This window comes from Trachemys scripta, chromosome 1, assembly GCF_013100865.1.
Source record: "Trachemys scripta elegans isolate TJP31775 chromosome 1, CAS_Tse_1.0, whole genome shotgun sequence".
NCBI classification, from domain to species: domain Eukaryota; kingdom Metazoa; phylum Chordata; order Testudines; family Emydidae; genus Trachemys; species Trachemys scripta.
In genome coordinates this window covers 251,110,265-251,132,525 of record NC_048298.1, presented here as the reverse complement: position 1 = coordinate 251,132,525, position 22,261 = coordinate 251,110,265, and the positions used below count along the sequence as shown (strand labels likewise).

The window sequence follows — 22,261 nt, the reverse complement described above, 5'->3', positions numbered from 1 at the left end:
ATTCCAGTGACGAGGTTAAAAGTTAAAAGCATTTAAATAATTATCAATTTTAGGAAAATTCTGATGGATTTTATAACATTACTATCTGAATTTTGGTTTCTTATTCATCCTTAAGTGTGTTGATTGAAATATTATCTATGAAAGAGGGAGTGATTTCTAAAATTTTGTAAAAGAACTTTAAGGATTTTTTAGGAAATACTTTTAGTTTGTTTTATTCAGGGGAAGGAGGGGTCAGCAGTCTTAGTTCTGTGTACAGTACATTACTATCCAATATATGATGGTAATATACAATACTATGTTACTATCCCATATATATGTTGGATCTGATTTTGTTGAGAGCAAGGTAAATTTGTTGTCTGAAATAGTTAGTATCATGCATCTTGGGAGTAGGAGGAAGAAATCATAAATCCCGTGAGACCAGAAAATTGACCATCGGACATGGAATTGGTTCCTTGATCTTGTGTTTAGTATTGTTTAGTTGGTTTTGTTTCTACTCTATAAATTCAGGTTTAGCACGTGCAAATACAAAATACATTTGAAAATGGCAGCTAATCATTTTTCTGGCTTCCAGTTTAGGAAGACTGCGCAGAATGTTGAGCCTGTGATAGGAAAAAGGGAAATAAATGGAGAATTTTACTGAAAAACAGAGCATGGTACTATAGTAAGCAAGTCGATGATCCACTTCCCAATCTTAAAATCTGTGTGCTAACAATAAAGGCAAGCAAACTTCACCAGTAAGCACTCGCTGTTTTCCTATTTATTAGAAAGATAAAATTGTTAAAGGGAAATCGAAGGAAGCTTACAGTGCTCCAGCAGTGCGGTATGTGCTTTGTGTATCAATGTAAAAAGGAGCAATCACTTCCCAGATATCCTGATTCATTGGACTTTTAATAATAATTAATAATTAGCTCTTATATAGTGATTTTCATCTCCAGATCTCACAGTGGTTTACAAAGAAGGATAAATAAAATTAGCATTTATTTTCTATTTTAAATAAACCCTCTATATTTGAGATTTTATCTGTAAAGATTTGGTAAGTTTAATATACTTATTGTATCAATAATAGTGCATATTCAATTGTCTCTGTGGGAAAAGACTAGCGAGGTTGAGCTATTTACATATTCTTGTTGGTAAATCAAAGCTTCTTGTACTAACATAAGAGGGTATTATTTTACATTGTAAAGATAAAATTTCAGAGACGGTTACAACCAGCACTCCAAAAATGAGAGAAGCTGATCTTGTTTTCTAGAGAAAGGAGAGCAGAAAAGCGATTCAAATACTGTGGCTGGATTTTAATAAGGGCTGGATTATCTCATAGCCCCTAACTGAATTTATACCAATGCAAGCAATAAGACTAATCAAATGTCATGCTTCAAGTTGTCAGATGATTGCCTGCAGGGGCCAGGAAGGCCCTCCTTCTCTCCCCCCCCCCCCAATGCAGATGTGCATCATTGATTAGGATTTGGTCATTCCAGAGGATCGTTGTTGATCTAGAAGAACCAATGGCCTGCTTGTAATAGTAATTTCTGTGGAATCCTGACATCAATACAGGACTTTTACCTTGAATATTTTTTTCTTCATCTGTACATTGTGTGACAAACCCAGACCAGTGGGGTACAGGAGTCTGGTAGAGGGCAAATATACTGGTCACTGAATGAGTAGTTTTCTGTTCCCTGAGTGACCAGAGCAGGGGCTGCACTAGAGTAATCAGGAACCTGCTAGAACCAGTTAAGGCAAGCAGCCTAATTAGGGCACCTGGAGCCAATTAAGAAGAAGCTGCTAGAATCAATTAAGGCAGGCTAATCAGGGCACCTAGGTTTTAAAAAGGAGCTCACTGCTGTTTGTGGTGTGAGGAGCTGGGAGTGGGAGGGTGTGCTGCTTGATGACTGAGGAGCACTAGCGTTATCAGACACCAGGAGGAAGGTTCTGTGGTGAGAATAAGGAAGGTGTTTGGAGGAGGCCATGGGGAAGTAGCCCAGGGAGTTGTAGCTGTCATGCAGCTGTTACAGGAGGCACTATAGACAGCTGCAGTCCACAGGGCCCTGGGCTGGAACCTGGAGTAGAGGGCAGGCCTGGGTCTCCCCCCCCCCCCCCCCCAACCTCCCAATTGACCTGGACTGTGGGTTCTCCCAGAGGGGAAGGTCTCTGGGCTATTCCCCAACCCACATGGTGAATCTCTGAGGCAAGAAAATCTGCCAATAAGCGCAGGACCCACCAAGATAGAGGAGGAACTTTGTCACAATTGCTGTAGACTGAACCTCATCACCCAAACTGGTTAAACTTTGCCCCATCACTTTAAAATATTGCTTGTTTACCAAAACCTTAGGAGTTGAATTTCAGCTCAGGGTCTGGAAACACTTTTGAAGGTGTTAATAGAAGGGTGAATTTGTACTGTAGCAGCCCTAGATGCACCCATGGGGAAAAATAGTGGGTGCTTAGCACCCACCGGCAGCCCCCCTACCAGAACCTCCCCCCAGCACCTTCTGCTGCTGGCGGGCCCTGCAGATCAGCACCTCCCTCTCCCTCCCAGTGCCTACTGCCTGTTGCAGACCAGCTGTTTTGCAGCATCAGGAGGTGCAGGTGGGGAAGAGCAAGGGTGCAGCATGCTTGGGGAGGGGGTGGAACTGGGTGGGGAGGGGGCAGGATGGGGAGGACAGAGGAGCGAGGGTGCAGTGTGCTTGGGGGTGGGGGTGGAACTGGGCAGGAAGGGGTTAGGCTGGGATGGGGAGAGGTGGAACAGGAGCATAGCAGGGTTGGGAAGAAGCAGGGTGGGGGTGGGGCATTGGAGGAAAGGGTGGAGGATGGGCGGGGCCGGGCTGGAGCATCCCCTGGCAAATTAGAAACTCAGTGCCTATGGTACCAGCAAAGCCAGACCCACCTGTGCTGCTTGTAGTGTAGACTCTTATCAACAGAAGGAGTTTTTCCATCGTCGATGTAGGTAATCCACAATGCTGGGGGAGAGCGAGGAGGTGTGGGGCATGGGTGGGGTAAGGGTGTTTGGTTTTGTGCGAGTAGAAAGTTGGCAACCATAAAAGCCAGGAGTGAGAGAACAGAAGCAGAGAGTTGAGTTCCAAATATCTTCTAGAGGGCTGTGTAAATAACATGAGCCTCATTAATACGAGTACCCAACCTATGGATCATATACTCACAGTGCCGCTAACACGGTTACTGTTTTCACTGCTCTTTCATTTTTCATAGGCCTGTTCATTGATCTGTATGTGCTATTTTTATCTTGATTTGAATGGCACTCTAGTTATAATACAATATCAAAATGCTTCTAATAAAGCTTCATCAGCTTCAGAGGTCAGCATGTAAAGTGATTATTTTATAGAGGAACATTCACTTGAAATTATAGGTGTAACTTGTTTCACTTTTTCATTACAACCATATAGTTTCAACTTTTCATGTAAAATTCTGTCATTAACAAAAGTTTTAGTAGATACAAGTCCATAGACCCTTATTCTAATATGAAGTCATATATTGTAGGTAGTAGCAATATAATATAGATGTCTGGAAATTAAGTTCCACAAACAGCTTTCTGCTCTTAATTCTATTATAGAACTTTAGGAATGTAAGAGGGGCCCTCTTGTGGCTATCTATTGTCTAAACAAAAATGGAGAGAAATCTAGTAGATCAACAGAGAAGAGCAAGCGAGAGAGAGTCTTTGAATGTATTGCTTTGAATTCCATTTTTAATACTGAACACTTTCAGTTTTAATCAGGTACCTTTGAGTATTACAGTGGAAAGGATAGAAAGTGCAATTCGGAGGCCATCTAGGAGGCCAATAGTCTTTCTTGTAATTATTAAATTTGAATACACTGTATGCGTATTCATTGCAGTACAAGAAAGAGTGTGCGGGGTTACAACACGGTAAGAGGGATTTTATGAGAAACAGAATTAAAACTGCTTCTTATTCCTATTTATTTTCTTTGTTCACTTACTGATTGTTGAATTGATAGGGAGAACCCTGTTAGCTGTGTGTATGCTAATGGGGTCTGATAGAACTGTTTAATATCCAGATTGTTGTGATCTCCACCTTGCAGTAAGTAGAACACCCACACAAGTTACCACACCTTGTGGTGTTTTTGAATATAGCAACAAACAAAGGGAAGAAAATAGTATCTCTGTCCTGATACATGACATTTGCAAACAACATTTCTAATTTAAGGTCACAGTGCTTGAAGTCAGAATTAATATAGACCTAAGGCAAAGTTAAGAGAGAATAAATTGATGGTTTTCAAAGAGATTTCAATTAGTATGCATTTTATTGTTAATTGCTTTATTAATTAGGCAGAATTCCTGCCTGCAGGGGTCAGGAAGGTCTCCCCCAACCCACTGTACAGATGTGCATCACTGACTACGACTTGGCCATTCCAGAGGAAGGTTGTTGATCTAGAAGAAACAATAGTCTACTCAGGATGGTGATTTCTGTGGAATCCTTACATAAATACAGAACTTTTACCTTGAATATTTTTTTCTTTATCTGTACATTGCTGTAGACTGAACCTCGTCACCCGAACTGGTTAAACTTTGCCATATCACTTTAAAATATTGCTTGTTGACCAAAAACCTTAGGGAAAATATTGGAGTTGTGTTTCAGCTCAGGGTCTGGAAACACTTTTGACAGATTGGTGAATTCGTACTGTAGCAGCAAAGCCAGACTCACCTGTGCTGCTTGTAGTGTTGACTCTTATCAACAGGAGTTTTTCACTTGATGTAGATAATCCACCTCTCTGTGAGAGGCAGTAGCCAGGTTGACAGAAGAATTCTTCCATCAACCTTTCTATGTCTACAGTGAGGTTAGGTCAACCTAACTACAGTGATGGGGCATGAAATTTTTCATAGCCCTGAGCAATGTACCAAGGTCAACCTAAGTTTTAGGTTTAGAGTAGGCCTCAGTCTCTTTATTTCCCCTTACCCTCTCTTTAGATTCCTTTCTCAAATTGTTTAGCATCTCCAGGCATGAACCATTACTACAGTAAAGTTTACAGAGAGGCATATGCTGGTAGGCTTGGCTTGTTGAGATTTGAAGGCAAAGGAAGAGGTTGTCATTAATTGGATTGTTCCAAGTGTATGGGGTGGCAAAGAAAAAAGGCAGAAAGCCCGGAGTCAGAGAGAGGCTGTAAAATATATGTAAAATATTTAGAGTAGTAGAATTACTGTAATGCTTCAAAATCCACTGCAGTGAAAATTCCCATTGAACCATCATTTGAGAAATCAAGCTTTAGGAGAGAACTTCAGTGACTAAATTAGTGGAGAATAAAGAGAACTTGATTAGGGAGAGAAGCTGGATACAGGCTACTTGCAGCACGTTCTTGGCTGCCACGAGATCCATTTATGGAGTGGCATTTGCATAAGTTTATGCTGCTTCTCCTACCTGGTCAAGAAGAAAAGCAGGATTTTGACAGCTGACATGAAAAGGAGGAAAAATTGAAAGAGAACCATATTCTAGTTGAATATAATATTGAACATTTAAAACAAAAAGAAACCCAATGTGGCCTAGTTAGGGTTGACAACTTTTTAATTGCACAAAACTGAAAACCCTTGCCCTGCCCCCTACCCCTTGGTCCCACCCCTTCTCCAAGGACCTGCACTCCGCTCACTCTGTCCTCCCCCCTCCTTCTATCATTCGCTCTCCCACCCTCCCTCACTCACTCATTTTCATTGGGCTGGGTCAGGGGATTAGGGTGTGGGAGGGAGAGAGGGCTCTGGCTGGGGATGCAGGCTCTGGGGTGGGGCTGGAGATGAGGAGTTGGGGGTACAGAAGGGGTCTCAGGGCTGGGACGGGGTTGGGGGTACATGAGGAGGTGCTGGGTGTGGGAGGGGGAGAGGTCTCTGGCTGGGGTTGTGAGCCACAAATGAGGGGTGGGGCCACAAATGAGGGGTTACGAGTGTGGGAGGAGGTTCTGGGCTGGGGCAGGGGGTTGGGGTGCAAGAGGGGGTGAGGGCTCCAGCTGGGGGTGCAGGCTCTAGGGTGGGGCTTGGGATGAGGAGTTGGGGGTGCAGAAGAGGGCTCAGGGCTGGGGCGGGGGGTTGGGGCGGGGGAGGGGGGTTGGGGTGCATATTCTGGCCGCGCAGCGCTTACCTCAGGTGGCTCATGGTCGGTGGCGCAGCAGAGCAAGACAGGCTCTGTGTGACTCCCAGAAGCAGCCAGCATGTCTGGCTTCTAAGCGGAGGGGTCAGAGGGCTCTGTGCACTGCCCGCGCCCGCAGGCACTCGGGGCAGAGACTGCGTGCGGAGTCCCTGTGGCTGCCCTTGGGCCTAGGAGCCAGACATGCCAGCTGCTTCCGGGAGATGCGTGGAGCCTGGGCAGGCAGAGAGCCTGCCTTAGCCCACTGTGTCACTGACCAGACTTTTAGCGGCCCGGTCAGTGATGCTGATTGGAGCCGCCAGGGTTCCTTTTCGACCGGGCGTTCCAGTTGAAAACCAGATGCCTGGCAACTCTAGGCCTAATGTTTAAACAGCCTACACATGAAACACTGAATGGAAAAAAAAGCTATATGTGTTTTCACTAGTAGAAATTAGATATCAATTTTCAGCTTGCACATACATATTGTATATCTCAAGCCATATGTAAGGCATTGCTTTCTTGCCTAGTAAAGTATTTTAAGCTTTGTTAACATCAGGTTTGCACAGATTTACTTTAACAAATAAATTGGAAAAATAAAAAAAAGTAGTGTGTGGTTTAAAACATTGGTTTATACATATTTACATAGCAGTTGCTGATAACCAAATTAGATGCCAACCAATTATATGTACATTTCAGTATTCATGCAGTGTAACTTCCATTAGTGTTATCCATATGCTTGGATATTTCTGAGCATTATACTGAGAAGAAATCTTTGAGTTTTTGTTGTTTAAATACTCTTTATGTTGTGATCTTTTGGCCAGACTCATTAAAGCTACATGATGACAGGAAAATATTTTTCAGTAAATAAGATATGTCATTCCTCTTAGTAAACTATGTAGGGAAATTTGAGAGAAATGTTAATGAAAATTATCACGTTGTTTATAGGAAAATACTTCATTAATCCCTAGTAATGTTGGTTATGATCAATAACATACTCCAGCCCAGTGGGATCTATTTAACATCAAATCAATTTCTTTGTATTCATTATTCTTTGTACTCATGATACTTCTGGCCCAAATACACCTTTCCAGCTCCCCACTTCCACCCTCCAAATATTCTGAGGTTGGGGCTGCTTTTTGTTCCATCTCAAAAGTCAGTAGGATCAGACTGAACCAAACACAAACCACAAAAGATTTGTCTGTTTGGGGTTTTGGGGGATGGGTGGAAATTGTTTTGTTTTCGTTCCCCAAATATTCTCTTGTCACCTAGACATGTGTCCTGGAAAACAGAGAATGTCTCTTTAAACTCAGAATGTCCCTGCTTTCAGGGTCTGTCCTTGTAGAATTTTACAAAACCACGTGTAGTGTCCTGGTTTTTGTGATTCCTTGCGTTTGCAGCTAGCTAAGCTGGTGAAACTGACAGTAGGTTGGCTGAATTTATATGCACCTCAGGGACCACAGCACATGGCTGCCCGCCGACCCATGAGGTGTCACAATGAGATGTCCTCTAAGTCCTTGAGCTGACCTTCCCTCATAGAGCCATATCAACAGGGTGAGACAGAGTTAAAGGGAAGGTTATTGCTTTGCTGAGGAAGAGGGAGTGGGCACTTTTACTTTATCGCTTCCCCCAACACGCAGCTGCCTCTCTTTCACCCCTCTTTCACACCCTGAATGATTTCTCTGTAAGGCACCGTAATGGGCCTCCCAGTTTCTCACTGTAAATATCTGGTCACCCTATTGTTCCTTACTAAAAACCTGCAACCCTCTCCCCTGCGGGGTTCTAGTGCCAACTCCTTGGTCCTACCTCGCAAATGTTCCTTGGTGGCCAAGTGCACCATTGCAGGTCTGAGGGGAAGAAATCCTTGTTGGGGGGGGGGGCTACATGCCACCCCAGACCCTATTTGCATTCTGAGGCTCCTGAGATTTCCCTCCTGTGGGTTGGCAAGCATAAGGAGGGGCTTGGAGTAGCTCAGCAGGCCAGCTGAGCGTGGACTGAAGAGCTAAGGTCCTCTGCTACCTCCTGCAGAGCAGCACTAGTCTCCACCCTTCCTGCTTGCCCACCACCTCCACTCCTTTCTAGTGCCAGACCTTTGTGGGGGAAGTTGCTATTGTAGGTCATCACCCCAGCTCATCCCTCCTTTATTCCATGAGTCCTCTCTTAAAAGTGGCTGATTTGGTGCCCCCTCCCCACCATGCAAGGGTGAGAGAAGGCACTGGGGAGAGTAGAGATGAATGAAAAGAAAATACAAACCCCATCTCCTCTTTCCTTCCATTCAGTGGCATAACAAAGGGCCAGGCAAGAGAGGAAAATTATTGAAGCTACTACATAGTTTTGAACACTCGCTCCTTGTGCTTAGTTACAGTAGTTCAGTATACATGATTTGTTCTGTATGTATTTTCTATTTACAGTTATGTCAACAAGAGACTAGCTGCATTAGTTATTGCTAGTTCATTTTAGCAATTTAAAGGATGCTTAGAACAATTGAGCTGTATGTAATTTAGACAAGAAACAAATCTGTAGAGGGGACTTGCTAGTTTGCTGTCTCATCAAGATGTGATTCAGAACAATTTCTATCGCAGTACTTTGCTGGAAAGTGGCATATTTGCTTTTCTATTAAATTGACTGATTTGTATGTTTCCAGTTCAGTCATCTTCACTCTCAAGTAAATTGTCAATTCCCTGTCTTACGCTTTTATGTATTTCAGATGCCTCAGAACTATGTCCACAGTATCCAACCCTTAATGTTTAAAGTCTTAATTAGGCACATACATAAAAATGGCTAGATTTTCAGAGGTATTTGAGTGCCTGCAGCAGTATTGATTTCTGAGGGGCTTTTCATCTTTGAAAATCAGGCCCCTTTTATTTACATGCCTAAATATGCATTTTGGGCACCCAGTTTGAAAATCTTCTCTTACAGCTTCACAGCAGCACCAAGGAAGGCAGCTAAACTATACAATATGTTAGGGTGTTTTATTAGATTGGTATTCGGACACTACCTGTGTATCCTTCCTGATATTCTGTGATTAGACCTATGTGTGACGGATCATGTCATTAGCCTGGGAGTTGCTCAGGACCCAGACTTAATAACCATGAACATAAATCACATCTTGGAAGTGTAGTGGGTCTGTCATCCACTCCAACTCCTAGAGAGTCTGTCTTATGAAGTGCAACTGAAATAAATATCCATGAATATGCTAAATAATTCAGAGCAGAGGCACTTGCTCCCATAGCCAGAGCTACAGCCCTATACAGGAAAAGGCAAAGCATCGGACCTATGCACTATGATGAGTTAATAGACCTTTATTCTTGCACAATCACTAGGGGACAAGTGAAGGCAAATATGATTATGTAGCAAAAGTGATTCTATTTTGATGAGTTTTGTGATTGGCACTGTATATTTGGCAACAGTGTAGTTCTGCACAATAACAAATACATTCCACCATGTAAAAAAAAAGTCTCGTCTCTACTACAGCTATGTTTTTGGAGCAGTAGGTCCTGAGCTCCAGTCCCACTGATGACTCATTAGACTTTGTGGCCACTTGGTGTGTGTATAGTAATGGATTATTATTAATGATTATTTACATTACAGTAGCATCCAAAACATGTTATGCATTGTACAGGCATAAATTATAAAATAAATAAATGAAGATAGGCTATCTCCTAGAACTGGAAGGGACTTTGAAAGGTCATTGAGTCCAGCCCCCTGCCTTCAGTAGCAGGACCAAGTACTGATTTTGCCCTAGATCCCTAAGTGGCCCCTTCAAAGATTGAACTCACAACCCTGGGTTTAGCAGGCTAATGCTCAAACCACTGAGCTATCCCTCCCCTCTGAAGGATATATACAAGGTGGGTGAGGTAATATCTTTTTATTGTCCCAAATTAGGCCAATTTTTAAAATTTTCTAGTTATCTTGAAAAAAATGGAAAATTTGAACACCTTTTATTTTGTTTTGGAAAATTTTGACTAACTCTAGAAAATATGCTTAAACCCAGGTGTATAGCCCATTATTAATTATGGTGTGATATGCAACAAAACATGGGTATTCCACGTTTCAACCATTTTTCAAACATTGCAATGGCTTATGTTACCTGTTGGCAAGTTGGAAAGTTAAGAAGTATGGACCAGAACTGGCAAGTGGAACTATGCAGCTGGGCTCTTTGACGTGTGGTGCTCTGCACAGACGTCCTCTTTGTGGAATCAGTTGCAGGATCTGGCCCTGTGATTGCAAAGGTGTTAAGTGAAATGGGGGCCTGTGGTGTCAGTCCCAGTTGAAGCTAGTGGAAGTTCTGGGTGCTCAGTTTCTCAGGCACTAATTTTTTTTTTTTTTTGTACACTCAGAACAGGAGATATCTGCAGTAACTGTTGGCGTATGTTGACTTTTTAATGGTGAGTAGTGGCTTAATGACATTGTTTGAGTAAAGAATCTACATATAAACATACCCACATCAACTTGAGAATTAGAACCACAAATGGTATTAAATTTACAAACTCTTGAAAATTTAAAACCTTGGACACTCTATTCTGATCATGTGGGTGTAATATTCATCTTCATTAATTTTAGAGCTTTCAATCTGCAACACAGATTTTGCTTGTACAACAATCTGGGATTACAATGTCAGAATTTGAATATTCTACCCTTGTTCTTTATCCTCTGATTAGGTTTAAAATGGCAGTCTCTATTAGGGATGTGTTTTTCTCCTTGTGAGGTCTTGTCTCTGATTTTGGGATGTTGGTTTAAATCCAGAAGTGGTATGTTTCATGCAATACAAACAGAGAAATTAGATAAACATAAAATATTCATTCTGGAAGTTTGCAATGTAAAACTACTTTATTTCTTAGAATTCAGAACACACAAGAACCCCAAAACAGGGAGACACAAAGCAGGCTGCTCCTTAAGGCAGCCATGTACAAGTCGCACCACTTTACTGTGGGCTGGTTTTCTGCATCTGATCCTGCCCACCATTTTGCTACAGAGTCCCCTAGGCTGCAGACAGGACTAAGAAGCCCTCCTTGCCCGCACTCCAAAAGCAATAGTACACCACTGGAAGCACAAGGATTTTGTTCCCATAATTCGAGATCTTTTTTGTCTTGCACCACTTAAGCTGCCTCTCTCCACTACTTCTGTCATTATTAATAGAAACATGCTGCGACTCTGGTTTTTTCCCTCTTTCTTCCACATTAGTTTCAGAACCTCTCCATTGGAACAGGCTCTTTTTTGGGGTTAAAACCCCAAAAGTTTAGTTACAGTTTTAGTAATTAGCCCCACCAGGTCTCTTACCTTCCATTCCAGCAGGAAAAACCAGTGCCTGGATATAAGAACATAAGAATGGCCGTACTGGGTCAGACCAAAGGTCCATCTAGCCAATATCCTGTCTTCCGACAGTGGCCAATGCCAGGTGCCCCAGAGGGAATGAACAGAACAGGTAATCATCAAGTGATCCATCCCCTGTCACCCATTCCCAGCTTCTGGCAAACAGAGGCTAGGGACACCATCCAGGCCCATCCTGGCTAATAGCTATTGATGGACCTATCCTCCATGAACTTATCTAGTTCTTTTTTGAACCGTGTTATAGTCTTGGCCTTGACAACATCCTCTGGCAAAGAGTTCCACATGTTGACTGTAGGTTGTGTGAAGGAATACTTCCTTTTGTTTGTTTAAAAAAAAAATGTTTATTGTAACATGTTTAGTATGCACCTGAGATTTTCGGTCATCCCAGTTCTTCACTCTACTTGCTGCTAGTTTCTTATAAGTGAGACTACAAATCACTCCTGGAGGACATAGAGGTCACAGATTCTGTGACTTTTACAAAACCTCTGCAATTTCCTCTAATTCAGGCCCAAGCAATGAGGGTGGCGGGGCTCCGGCTTCAGCCCCCAGTGGCGGGGCTCCGGCTTCAGCCCGAGCCCTGCCACCCATAACTTAGCCTTACTTATAATGCATTCTCCAATTACTTTGTTTTCCTTTTCTGCTACCTCATATGACTTCTATGTTTCAGCTGCTGTGAACTCTTGCTGCTCTTTTGTTTAACAAGCCCATCAGTCATAGTTGATAAGGTCCCAACTGACTTTGTGAGTGAGAAGAGAATATCTTTCATTTTACCAGTTTTTGTGTTCAGAGCTTCTGACTGAGCTGCCGTGTGCAGGCTGCACCATGCAGTGGGGGAGGAATAACAGTAAAGATATCACTCAGCCCTCTACTGCACCTGTCTACTCCATGAAGCCACACACAACATTTTTGTTCTCATTCTGTGATGATCTGTCACTTCTGTAACAAATCTTACTCAGCTGTGATGTCTGTTCCATGATGATTCAAGAGGCAGAATGCCCTGGTATGTGATCAATGCGTCTAATGTCAGGCTCTGCACTTCCAACAAGTTTATACTTTTCTATCAAAATGATATTACTGCAGCATTAACTAAAGATTTAAAGTGTTTCATATTATTATGGTGTGAAATGAAGACTTGTTGTTAGATTCATACTAGAAACTATTTCCCTAAAATTTTGTTAGACGATTTTCATTGTTTAATGCTAACAAAAATATTGGACTTCCCACCATTGGGAAATAATGCCTTATGAATTTCCAGGTGTGTGTTAATTTTAATATAAATGCTAGTGTATCTGATATGACTTCTCATACTGTTGGAGACATGAGAATTTGTAGCATTCATCTTTGATACACCTGGGACTGGATTGTGCTGGTCTTAAAGGCTGATCCAGCATACACACTTCCACACTGCATGCCTGCAATGTCTCCTGAGGCACAATCCCTCCCAGGGCTCCCTCAGGGCAGTGTGGTTCCACACGATTACTTACTCAGGCCGGTGTATAGATTACATAGCCTGGCCATTTATCTGTATATCATAGGGCCAAATAATTTAAGTGGCCCAAAGCGATCCCTGTGGTAACCCATTGACTTTCATGAGTTATTCTAGGAAGGGATTTGACTGAGTATCTATCCTGGAAAAGGTGTGAGTTTCTTGCAGAAAATAAATTGTAATGAATGGCAGGTTGGCATTGGATTAATGATTGTTTTGAAAGTGAGCCGAAGTGATTCATGGATGTTTCCATTTTATCATTACAATGCTAGCTGTTACAAGTTAGATTGGCAGATATATACTATGCAGCTATTACTAATTACTCTTCTTGTGTTATGCAGTGTAGTTGTAGCCATGTCAGTCCCAGGATATTGGAGAGACATTGTGGGTGGGTGAGGTAATACCTTTTTATTGGATGAAATTCTGTTGATGAGAGAGACAAGCTGTCAAGCCACAGAGTTCTTCGTTACTCTGCTAGACACTAAATATCATGGAATAAACAGACACTGGATTTATGGCTTATTACAACAATCTGTAACCCACTAACCCCCTCTTTTTGTCCTAACTACTTATGCTAAACAATCTGCTCCACTTTGCATTTTGCAGGGATGCTGGGAGTACCTTTCCCAGACCTGAGGAAGAGCTCTGTGTGGCTTGAAAGCTTGTCTCTCTCGTCAATGGAAGTTGGTCCAATAACAGATATTACCTCACCCACCTTGTCTCTCTAATATTCTTGTGTAGGCATCAGACGCTTAAGAATCAGAGTTCCCAAATTCCCAAGTACTTAACACATCCTTCTTAATTACTTTACATGCATTTTGAAGGCTTGAATAAAATACCTTTTTCATCAACGTGTCAAAGCACATTCTGATTGTTTGGCTCTGAATGCCGAGACTCTCTGCTTTAGAGGTTTAGTTCACTTCAGGTGGTAGTCCACTGAAATAAAGAATGAGCAGGCTATAGTGAGAGCAGTGTATCAAACAAGGTGACAGAAAATAATTCTGTGTTGTGTAGCTACAGCAGTGAGTAGCATTGTGGACTGTAGCCAGATTACAATGGACAAGCTTGAAGTGAGGAGATTCTGTTGTCACTAAGCAGAGACAAATGCATGTCTGGACTCAAAATAGCCTAATTTCTTAGATTTCATTAAGAGGAGAAGAAAGGGACTGAAATGGGCCCCAGTTTAACTTGCACTTTCTGTGCCTTTTTTTAGGAATTAGCCCAGCAGCCAGTCCCAGTTTTAACAAGATTTACTGCAAAACCAGATACTATGTTGGGGTGGCCAAACTGGGCTTGTGAGCCTCATACAGCTTTTACCATTAAAGTGTAGCTCATGGAACCCCTCCACCCCTCATTTTCTGCCTACCAGACTGGGGGAGAGGGGAGCTCATGGCTGTGAAGCGAGCTGATGGGGCTATGGCAGGGGTAGGCAAACTTTTTGGCCTGAGGGCCACATCGGGGTTCTGAAAATGTATGGAGGGCTGGGTAGGGAAGGCTATGCCTCCCCAAACAGCCTGGCCCTTGCTCCCTCCAACTTCCTGCCCCCCTCAGAACCCCTGACCCATCCAACCCCCCTGTTCCTTGTCCCCGACTGCCCCCTCCCAGGACCACTGGCCCCCTGGCACCCCACCCCCATCCCCTGACCATCACCTCCGAACCTCCACCCCATCCAACCGCCCCCCCGACTGCGCCCTGGGACTCCCTGCCCCTTATCCAACCCCCCAGCTCCCTGCCCCCTTACCATGCCGCTCAGAGCACCAGGACTGGCAGCCACACCACCTGGCCAGAGCTCGCAGCCCTGCCACCCAGAGCGCTGGTGGCATGGCAAGCTGAGGCTGCAGGGGAGGGGGGGCGAGCCTCCCCGGCCGGGAGCTCAAGGGCTGGGCAGGATGGTCCCACGGGCCGGATGTGGCCTGTGGGCCGCAGTTTGCCCACTTCTGGGCTAGGGGCTTCTGCCAGAGATGACTGGTGCATGCTGAAAGTGGGGGGACACAATTTAAAGGTTTGCCCCCCCAACAACTTGAGTCACACCCCACCAGGCACACCTCTCCTCTTACCTTCAGCAGCTCCTCCCTCCAGCTCCCTGGTTTTAGCTCTGCATGGAGAGGCAGCAGCAAAAGTAGTGGCTCTCCCTGTAGCTCCCAATTGTTTGCCTTTGCCTCTCCCCATGGGCCACAGCTCCCAGCTTGCCGGCTCCAGTAGCTGCTGTGCAGGGAAGGGGACAGCAAACCCTGGCAAAATTTTTTGGGGGAGGGGGCATGTGACTCCCCCACATGCCCCTCATGCATTGCCTCTGGCTTTTGCCCAATGGGGAAGGGGGGTCTTGGGGCTTCAGGTGCCTCCCATGGGGCTGAAACCTCAAGCCCCAGCAGTGGTGTCCTGGCTCTCGAACTTCTGAAGATTATCGTATGCAGCTCGGAGTGTCAATAAGTTTAGCCACCCCTGTACTATGTATTGAGAAATATGAAATATTTGTGTATTTCAACCAGAACTACCAACATTTGAAAATGTTTTGAGACAATTTTCAAAGTAAGATGGGGTGGTCTCACAACAATCAGAGGCTTGTGTGTACAACTTAAGGTGTTTTAGTGTAGTTTTTTTTTAAAAAATGTATCAATGTCCTAGGGCCACAAAATTCCTTCTACTCCCAGGCAAATCCATGACATGAATGCTTCCTCTGCAGCAACAGATCCCTCTTTCCACCCATCTGGCTTTCTAACAGGAGCTAATGTAGAGGCACCGTCATTTGGAAACCTACGCCAGTCTCAGGATATCTAAGCCCTTGCTTCTGCCCCAATAAAAGAATTCTGAGGTGACTCCTTGACTAGAACTCATAAGTATCCTGTCTCTTACATGGGAGATGCATGTATAGAAGACAAGAGAACATGAAAAACAAAACACTTTTCAGGCTATTAAAGATCTAGTGCCTACCAGACCAAATACCCATTATGTCTTGCGTTCTCCCACTCATAAACTGCATTGGGGTAACATTATGTGTCATTGCAATAATAGAACACTCTAAAAACACACACAAGCATCAGACCTGACTGTCAATATAGCAAAAATACATACAAACTCCAGTGATGGAAGATAAAGGTTCAAAGTTCAAATAAGCACCCTAAAACATAGCTGCTTAACTTACACCATGTCTAGATTAGCATTTATGTTGGCTACTTACATTGCTCAGGGGTGTGTTTTTTTTCACACCCTTGAGTGACAAAAGTTTTGCCGACATAAATGCATGGTAAGTAGATCTAAGCTACGTCGATTTGAGTTACGCTATTCACATAACTCAAATTGCGTAGCTTAGATCGAATTTCCCCTGTGGTGTAGACAAGGCCTTAGTTTTGACAGACCACTGAAAAGCTCGATAATCATACAGTAAATATAGTAAAGGAAGAAAGTTTCTTGGCTAGTCACAAGGAAATTTGTGTAAATCATACAAAGGCATTTCCTCATTCATTTCACTGTATTTGTTTCAGATTCTGCTTTTTAGCTCATATTCCATTAGAGAACAGCAAATACATCCGCACAGCCAGTAATGAGATGGAAATGATTTATGCCCTGAAAGGTTTACTTTCACTAGGTGTCATTGCCCTGAGGCACACCAGAATGAAAATGCCATAGGTTGGTGAGGAAAGGCTGAAACATTATTAAAGGCATAAATAACCATCAATAGCAATATTTTAACATATACATTAACATCCAATACTATCCCAGAGAGAGAGGGCAACAATATGAGGAAGAAGCCTTGTATAAGCCCCTGTGAGGTGATCCAAATGTTCGCCAGACATTCCAGCTGCCTTTGAGTGTTCTCAGCATTGTGTGTTTCAGCCACTTTGAGCACAGCTGTTTTCTTTAGTGTTGCAGCCAGTATGTTTGCTTAGTGATGCTGGTAGCAGTTGCAAAAATGTTGATCCCAGGCCGAGAAGCTGAAATACAATTTTTTTATGCTCAAAGCTGTTGAGTGGCAGAGAAGGATATGCAATAGTTTGGCTGTTTTTCCAGGTCTCACTTGTAACATATCAAAACTCTGTCTGCTTGCCTGAAAGCATGTCTTAATCTGTTCTCATAAACACAAAGCAGAGTGATGGTGAAGAAGAACATTTTTCTTGAGAAGGAAAAGCATTGCTCAATATTTTCTAACAGCCCTTGGAAGCCAAAGTCCTCTACAGCCAAATATAACTGCAGCTCAAGGGAAATAATTTCTACTACTTCGTAGTTTATAGGTACTGTAGTCAAAGTGGATGTTTCTGGGAATATCCATTTATGAATGGTCATGGGATGCTCAGGAACTATGATGACAGGATCTGTATAAGTACCCCAACAGAGCGTGATGAAACTGCTGTTAGATAGTATGGAACTGGGTACCAGCACAAAGAACAAATTATTTATGCCATACAGTCCCTCCTCAGCTTTGCCAAACATTACGACAATCATACAATTCCTAATCCAAATTGTAATAGCAATACACACAAGGACACTCCCCGCTCCATGCCCCTTCTTGCTCGTTCAAAAAATGTATATCCCTTCTGCTGTGAAATCATTTCTGGAGCAGCTGCTTCTAGAAGATAGTAGTCCAGGAAGAGATACTGTAGCAATGCACAATCAACACTTTTGACACTGTAACATCATTGTGGAAAATACAGTATAGTTCTTGTGCAGGAAGGTCATTGATTGAGTGAATAAGACAGAAAAAAAAATTTTTTTGATCCCTCCCGCCTTCTAATTGCTCTGAACTGGTGGAGATACCAGCATATTTTAGCAAGAATTTGCCGTATGCAGGGGTGGCTCTATGTATTTTGCCGCTCCAAGCACGACAGTCAGGCAGCTTTCAGAGGTCCGCTGGTAACGCCGATTCAGCGTACCCACCGCCGAAGCCGCGGGACCGGTGGACCTCCCGCAGGCATGCCGCCGAAGGCAGCTTGACTGCCACCCTCACGGCAACCGGCAGGCCGCCCCCCGCAGCTTGCCGCCCCAGGCACACGCTTGGTGCGCTGGTGCCTGGAGCCGCCCTTGGGCGTATGTCTCAATTTTATTTGCCAAGCTTTAGGGCGTCTGGAGAAGCGGTGGAAGTCATTCAGCATTTAGAAAAGGGTGATATGCTGTGATGATCTGGATAGGAAGGACATTACACCCAGCAATTCTGAATAGTTTCTGGATTTTTCATTCAACTAAAGTGAGATCTTCTGAAAGATGAACTCTCAAAGTATTCATTGTTTCAGCAGTGTGTGTCTCCAACACCACTTGTTTTTGAGTGTTGGGTAGGTTCAATAAAAAGCCTCTTGAGATCATGGTTGTCTGAAGAAATCTTAGGGTAATTTCAGTGGATCAGATGTTGGAGACTCATAATTTATTAATGTACTGTTCAGAGCCAGATGAGTCATGCAAACTCCTATTTTTGTACCACACTAGCTGTGTTAATTTTACTCATGGACTTTTAGATGCTATTCCAGCTGACAAAAGTTATAAAGTATTTTGGTTTTATCTTCTTTTTATATCACCCTATAATTTAGGTTAAGTTGTTATTGAATAAAATCTTCAACAGTAAATGTGTTACATGAAAGATTGTTTAGGTATACTCAATTTCAGTCTTTTTCACATTGCCATAACTAGATGTAGAAACTCTCAATGTGGCAACTAAAAGATAAATTGACAAACTGAGGTTTGCAGTTTCTTGTTCTATTTGATGTCAGGTAGATTTTAGTATCTTTTTTGTATTCCTGACAGATAACAACTGAACATGTTAACCTTTACACTCATCAACAGTGAGTGATTTTTTTAGTATCCATGATCATAACTAGTTTTAATCCATCTCTCAACTCAAATTAAGTCATGTAAATGGATTTTAGTCCTGTCATTAGCCTCAATGTAACCTATTTAATGACCCATTTCCAAGTTGGCAGGTCATGCCAAAATCTTCCACATTGCATTATTTACGGCAGTTGCAGCATCCAGTTGGTATTGTCCAGGCTGCTCATATATTCTAACCATGTGCTGTAGAGAGTCATATTGTCTCAGTCCAGAAGACAGGTGACAGGATTAATATTTTCTCATTATGTACAAGAGTAGTGAGAGAATTCACATCTTTGTGGCCTGTAATGCTCATCACAGTAAATCCTCAAAGGACACAATAACAGTTTCACTGTTTTATCTTTGAACTGTTGTGAATATCTTCTCCCATTGATTCCGATATTGCTAAATACCAGCATATAAAAAAGAGTGTATTGAGTACAATTGGATTTGTCACGGTCTCTGTAAATTGAGGAACACTGCACAATTAGTTGTGGTTAGACTCTCCTTTCCTCGAAATCAAAAAAAAAATCCCTCTTCTGTTTGCAGCTTGTTTTCTAGAATATCTCCTTAATCACCAATGGATGAAAATTAATAAAAAGAATTAATCACGAAAAACAAACTGCCTTCTAGTTTGTTCACAGTATTCACCATGCGTTAAGGTTTGCACTTTGTGCTACTGTGTTTGTCACTGGGAGGTAGTTAATGTTACTTATTTCTTCTTTCAGAACTAGTAAGTGCCTCAAAAACCACCGTGATGAAGAACGGATGGATAAATGGGTTAGGGCTAAAAATGTGTCCTCGGTCCACCTTCTTGAAAGTGACTATTTTATTACCCACATGTCATGGTTGCTAGGAATGTTCTATAGGCTTAAGTTTTACAAGTGCATTGGTCCATTTGAAAAAGTTAAGGCAAGGTCTACACTACAGATTTATAGGGGTATAACTATGTCGCTTAGGGGTGTAAAAAATCCACACCTCTGAGTGACACACTTATATTAATCTACCCCCGAGTGTAGACAGTGCTATGTCAGCGGGAGAACTTCTCTCATCAACCACTACTGCCTCGCGCCAGGTGGATTAACTATGCTGATGGAAAAAGCTCTCCTGCTGGCGTAGGAGCATTTTCACTTAAGCGGTGCAGCTGCACTGATCCAGTGTTTTTTGGCTAAGATCAAGTGTAGCATTTCGTCAGAGAAAAATAAAAATTGCTGATTAATAAGAGTAAAAGCTGCTGAATCCTAAAACTGTGTTTTTAAAAATTTGTTGCAGGAACTTCTATTACATCACAATGCTGAGGGATCCAGTGTCACGGTATTTGAGTGAATGGAAACATGTCCAGAGAGGTGCAACGTGGAAAACTTCCCTCCACATGTGTGATGGAAGAAGTCCAACGCCAGATGAGCTGCCTACCTGTTACCTAGGGGATGATTGGTCTGGAGTCAGCTTGCAGGAGTTCATGGATTGTGGTTACAACCTGGCTAACAACCGCCAGGTTCGCATGCTGGCAGACCTGAGCCTGGTTGGATGTTACAACTTGACTTTTATGAATGAAAGTGAGAGAAATATGATCCTTCTCCAAAGCGCCAAGAACAACCTGAAAAACATGGCCTTTTTTGGACTCACAGAGTTTCAGAGGAAAACACAGTATCTCTTTGAGAGGACATTCAACCTTAAGTTCATTTCCCCATTCACCCAGTTCAATATTACCCGGGCCTCTAATGTGGATATTGATGAAGGGGCCCGGAAACGCATAGAGGTGTTGAACTTCCTGGACATGCAGCTTTATGAATATGCTAAAGACCTCTTTCTCCAACGTTTTCAGTACTCCAAGCAAGAGGAGCACCAGAAGAACCGGCAAAAACGGCGGGAGGAGCGGAGGCTACTCCGGGAGCAAAGAGTGCACCAGTGGCAGAAGGAAGAAGCTGTTACTGAAGATTATAACAGTCAGGTGGAGCGATGGTGACACTTTTCATTCTTAGACAAATAAAAGAAAAGAGAATTGAAAACCCTGATAACTTCTTGAACTTGGTTACTCAGAGATTACACAAGGAATGTGTGTTGCCTTGGTAAATGAGACTGAGTCTCACAGCTGCCCTTCTTTGTCTTAGTTTCCTATCAGCTAGGAGAAGATATATATATTTTTGTGTTTCTCGATACATCTTATATGTGTTATTAACTGGCAGTGGAATAGATTCTTATCCAATACTAACTTCTTTCAAAGGCCTAAGCAATGAGAGTGGCTGGAAAAGAGAGCTTTTTTTTTTTTCCCCATTAACGGATGTGTCATAGAATCTCGGAGTTGGAAGGGACCTCAGGAGGTCATCTAGTCCAACCCCCTGCTCAAAGCAGGATTAATCCCCAGGCAGATTTTTGCCCCAAATGGCCCCCTCAAGGATTGAGCTCACAACCTTGGGTTTAGCAGGCCAATGCTCAAACCACTGAGCTATCCCTCCTCCAGTACAGATTGAGCAGCTGAAATTTGTGATGACATGAATAAAAAAATCAGAGAATCACTGAGCTGCCGACGCTGGTGTATTTCAGACTGTCCTGTGTAGCTGTGTTCTGTATTGAATGCAACAGAGAAAACCATGTTGCCCTTCAGATGTTTACACGCAGCGTTTTAAGTAAGAAAAAGAAAATACTAAATGTGATTAAATTACATTTAGGACTTGGTGACACATGGGGCTGAAACTATTTTTTTCCTTTCTGAAAGCCTGCAGTCGTGGGTGGTTTATAAGTGAAATGAGTTATATGGTCTTAACCTAATCCCTCGCAGATTTGGCTGTGCATCACCAAAACCTGCTAGTAAGCAAGCTCCATTCTGAGAGAGCCTGGCAAATGAAAGGCATAAGTACTAGTGCTGAGAGGTGAGATCCATTCTGTAGAACTTCCCATTCTGGGGAAGCTCACAGAGGCCTGTTCACCCTATCTGGGTGGAGGTAACAATATCAGCTTTGACTTTTGTGAAAGGTGAAATCCACAAAGGGCGTGGAATTAAGAAAGGCAAGAAAAAGAGTGGAAAAAGTTTAAGTATTAGTCTGACACTTTCCAAATCTGTTATAAGGGCTCTGTTCATAAAAGTACATTTAAATTCTGAGAACAGAACTAACATGGTTTTATTACCCAACACAATAGTGACTGTGATCCATAGAATTGTGCACTTAAAGCAGTGGTCCCCAACTTTTGAGGGTCACCCCCCCCCACTTATCCCTGTCTGTGCCGCCACCCCAGAGCTGGGGCTGAAGCTGGGAGGGGGGGGGGGTTGCGGACAGAGGTAAGGGGGTTGAGGCTGGGGCTGCAGCTGGGGGTGGGTCTGGGGCCAGGAGCAGTGCTGGGGATAGAGCCACGGCCAGGGGCCAAGGCTGGGGACGGGGGCAGGAGCAGAGCCACTGCGGTGGGGGCCATCAGCTGGGCCCGCGGCCAGGTGCAGCTCCACCCCCAACCTTGGCCCCATGCTTGGAACAGAGCCGCGGGCAGGGTGGAGCCAGGTGCTGGGCCAGAAAATGGGGACATGGCTGTGGGTAGGACTGGAGCAGAGCTAGGGGCAAAGAGTGGCTGGGTGGCACTCCCTCCCTGCCCCC

The 22,261-nt window shown here is 43.3% G+C and overlaps 1 protein-coding gene across 1 annotated transcript in view; it reads left to right on the top strand.

The window, feature by feature from the left end:
• Window positions 1–21,038, top strand: part of HS6ST3 (heparan sulfate 6-O-sulfotransferase 3) — a 522,545-nt gene extending 501,507 nt beyond the window's left edge. Inside the window, exon 4 of the mRNA XM_034758247.1 lies at window positions 19,950–21,038. Within this exon, the coding sequence (XP_034614138.1) occupies window positions 19,950–20,643 (694 nt within the window). The 3' untranslated portion in view covers window positions 20,644–21,038. The remainder of the gene's footprint in view (window positions 1–19,949) is intronic.
• Window positions 21,039–22,261: the final 1,223 nt, after the last annotated feature.